General features: G+C 52.7%; 1 protein-coding gene across 1 annotated transcript; it reads left to right on the forward strand.

The window, feature by feature from the left end:
• Positions 1-185: 185 nt before the first annotated feature.
• LOC104620580 (cysteine/serine-rich nuclear protein 3-like) lies at positions 186-3,499 on the forward strand (the record flags this gene model as incomplete). Its single annotated transcript, XM_010286850.1, has 3 exons — positions 186-357; positions 2,621-2,880; positions 3,253-3,499. Coding segments are annotated over exons 1-3 (679 nt in total), but the record flags the coding sequence as incomplete, so codon positions are not given.
• Positions 3,500-3,514: the final 15 nt, after the last annotated feature.

Here is a 3,514-nt window from a genome sequence, read left to right on the forward strand (position 1 = left end):
GGGGGTGGGGGGGGAGGGGAGAGCACTTTTTTGGGAATCACACTGGCATCGCCGGGTAGACCTGGTGGAGAAGTCTTGCTGGGGGTTAAAGCCATCCTGCTCGTTGCCAGAAACTGCCGATATTTCCCTTGCTTTATTTTGCTCTTCTCCTTGTTTTCCAGTTATCTGAAAGATACGGCGTCACCATGAGCGGAGTACTGAAGAGGAAGTACGAAGAGCTGGGGGATGACAGCACCTACTGCTCCTCCTCCTCCTGCTCGCCCCTCTCCTCCTCGGCGTCCTCGGGCTGGGAGTCGGACGAGGAGAGCTCCCGCGGAGAGCCCAAGCCCGGCTCTGCCTTAGCGCCCGGCTTCACTCGTGAGTACCTCCGGCAGCCCCTTCCCCGGGACCAGGCATGCCCAGGCGTGGGTTTTTCGTAGCGTGGCGGTGGGTTGTCACCTCTGTCCATGCAGAGACCCCCTTGGAGCACACCTTCACGGGTGGAAGCGGCCGTGACACTGGCTCTCAGTCATTACACCAATTTATCTTGCTTTTATAATCCCAGGAGTAGAAACCCAAGGACCTGGGTGTGCAGAGAGGTGCCTTCAAGCCGGTGCTTGTAGGGCCATCCCTCAATGCCCTGTCAAGCTGTTCCACAGGCAACGACTAAACAGACAGCAAAGGCCCATAACGCTGGTTTTTAAAAATGATTAACCAGTAGCGTAATTACCGTTTCAGAACTTGTTTCCTGTGCAAGTTGGGTACTTTGCCAAAGAACATGACACGTTTGACATTGCCTCCGCTGGTAGCGCAGATAAATGCTGTTTTGTTTTCCCAGCAATACCAGTTTTGAGAGCTTTTAGGAAAACGTGCAGAGGACAAGGTTGTAAAATCTTTTATCTGCCATGTGAAGGGGAAAAATAAAAAAGACAATAGGGGAACATCTTCGTGGAGGAGAAATAGTTCAACCTAGTAAATTATACTGAACACCCACTGCATATAGCAGTTAAGGTCCACTTAGCAGACATACACAAACACGCAGTGGTCTGAAAAGGCTTTAGAAGTCTTGTAATAATAAAGAGTCTCATTCTTGCTTGTCTTCCCAGGTTTTGTGACAAAACAATGAACTTTTTGTATTCTCTGGCTCAATTGGAAAAGGGTCAGGAATGGGAAAACAATTTCAGAGGAGGGGTGCGGGGAGAGAGGAGCAAATGCCAAAGTGCAGCAGCTCAGCCGATAGACGATCGCGGTGGTTAACTTGCCTTTTGATAAAGAGCTAATGTTTTAGAAGATTGAGTCAAGGTTATTATGAAAATGCAACGCACAGTGCAAAGATACCATCAAAGCGACTGCAGAGCCCAGTGTGAAACCCTCAGCTAGTTAGCAGAAGCTGCTGACACAGCTGGGTGAACGCTTTTTTTGTTGTTTTTTTCGTATGAAACTGAAATGTTATATTTTGGCAAGCGAGACTTGTGAAACGTGGGTGCAGCTAACTGTCCAGTCTCACACTTTCCCAGCCTTCGGGGCCAGCCAAACCAGCCGAGCCCCTCGGGTTTTTGGCAGCCCTTTCGGTTGGCTCCCCGCAGTAGGGCTGCCTGCGGCTCTGCCATCCCAAGAGCGGGGCTCGGATCCCAGCTCTGTGGGAGTCACCCATCCTGTCTGGGTTATTTTTTTCCCCATATTCTCCATGGTGACAACCAAGACATCCATGCAGCAGCAGAGAACGGGACCAAAAAGACCCCACCGACTCTCATTCCTGACGCGCCCGTGCAGCAGAATGAGCAGCTCTGTAACCCAGTACCGCTCCGTTTCGCTTTGCTTTCCATGGCCAGCTACGCTCCTGGAAACTCGGTGACTCTGAGCCTGCCCTGGCTTAATTAGACCACCTCCATCTGCTGCGTTTGCTTCGTGCAAACGTGCAGAACCAGGTATCTCTGGAGAGGCTCTGCTTTAAATGGTGTGTAGCATGTTTCAGCAGTTTAAGATAAACCAGAGTCATGTATTGCCGTGTTTACCCGGGGATCACCTGTGTAAAGATTAACGTCTTTGCAGCTGCTCTCGAACGAGTCTCTTGAGAATAAACTATAGATTCATAGTTCCTCCCAGTGGATGGTGAAAGGAAGTACAAGAAAAACAGCCGTTTCTGCTGTTTTCTGCCCTGCCACAAAGGCTGGGGCCACGCAGCGCGGGAGCGTCGGCGATCCGGCATCCCGGGAGCAGACGGCGAGCTCTTGGACATGGGGCAGGGCGCTTGGGTTTAAAGCAAGACAGGCACGTAGGACGGTTTGCTGCTTGTTCGTTACGCTCTGCTGCACGTGAAGAATAGGCAAATGTACGTTTCCTGGAGGAAGTCATGCGGGAAGGAGAAGCAGCAGCCGTTTCTTTGGGTGAATCTGATCGGTGGCTCCGATGCATCGGGACTTGGCTTAGTTTCCTCCCCCTCCTCATCCCACCTTTGAAGCGTTCGATCCTAAAACACCAGATGCCATCAGGCGATGTTGTAACCTTGTCCCATCATGTCCCTGTTGAGAGAGTAATTGCGAGTCTTGCCTGTTTGTAATATTTACAGCCTGTTGGTAATATTTCCATCCCGTCTGCAGGGTGGCACTACTGACTTTGTGATTCCCCCCCCCATTTTTAGCCACATCTATCCTGAAGAAATCCAAGCGACTGAAGAAGAACAATGTGGAGTTTGACCGGGTCACTGTGTTTTACTTCCCACGCTGCCAGGGGTTCACGAGTGTGCCTAGTCGCGGGGGCTGTACCCTGGGGATGGTGAGCAAACACAGCTCCTCCCGGCAGTTCACGCTAGCGGAGTTTTCAAAGGAGCAGGAAAATGTTCGTCGAGAGAAGCTCGAAGAGAAATTAAAAGAGGAGAAGTTGGAGGCATTGAAATGGAAGGTGAGTAGGAGCGTGGGGCTGGCTTGGTGAGGAGCGGGTGGATGTCGTTATTTGATGGCCATTTTTTAGTAGGAGCCTCTCTGAGACCTGGGGGCAACAGTCCTTAACCCTGTTTGGGTCTCCAAAACACACAGGCTCCGGTGTGGGATTTTCTGCGCAGTTCTCCACCCTTGAGAGGTGGCGGAAGAGGTGCTGAACTCCATGCATCAGGCGTCTGTCAGGCCTTTGGGGGCTTTGACGCAGATTTTGGTCCTGGGTCAGACACCATGGGGGGACAGGTCTTTCCGTTCTCGTTTCTCCTCACCGGGGAGTGCCGATGGCTGCGTGTCCCTGATGGGTCCCTAACGCTTCACCTGTTTTTTTTGCCCTCAGCTGACCATGAACGGCACGAAGGAGTCCGAGGAGGCCAACCAGCTCACCATTGAGGACATCTCCGACGACGACATCGACGTCAGCAGCGTGGACCTGGAGGACGGCTTCTTCCTCCAGCCCTACCCCGCCAAGAAGAGACGCGCGCTGCTGAAAGCCGTGGGGGTGAAGAAGATCGACAAGGAGGAGAAGCGGGAGCTGCACAACATCCGCCTGTCCCGGGAGGACTGCGGCTGCGACTGCCGGGAGGGCTGGGGCCCCCGGA

The sequence above is a fragment of the Phaethon lepturus genome, unplaced genomic scaffold (genome assembly GCF_000687285.1).
Source record: "Phaethon lepturus isolate BGI_N335 unplaced genomic scaffold, ASM68728v1 scaffold17115, whole genome shotgun sequence".
In the NCBI taxonomy this organism is placed as follows: Eukaryota; Metazoa; Chordata; class Aves; order Phaethontiformes; family Phaethontidae; genus Phaethon; species Phaethon lepturus.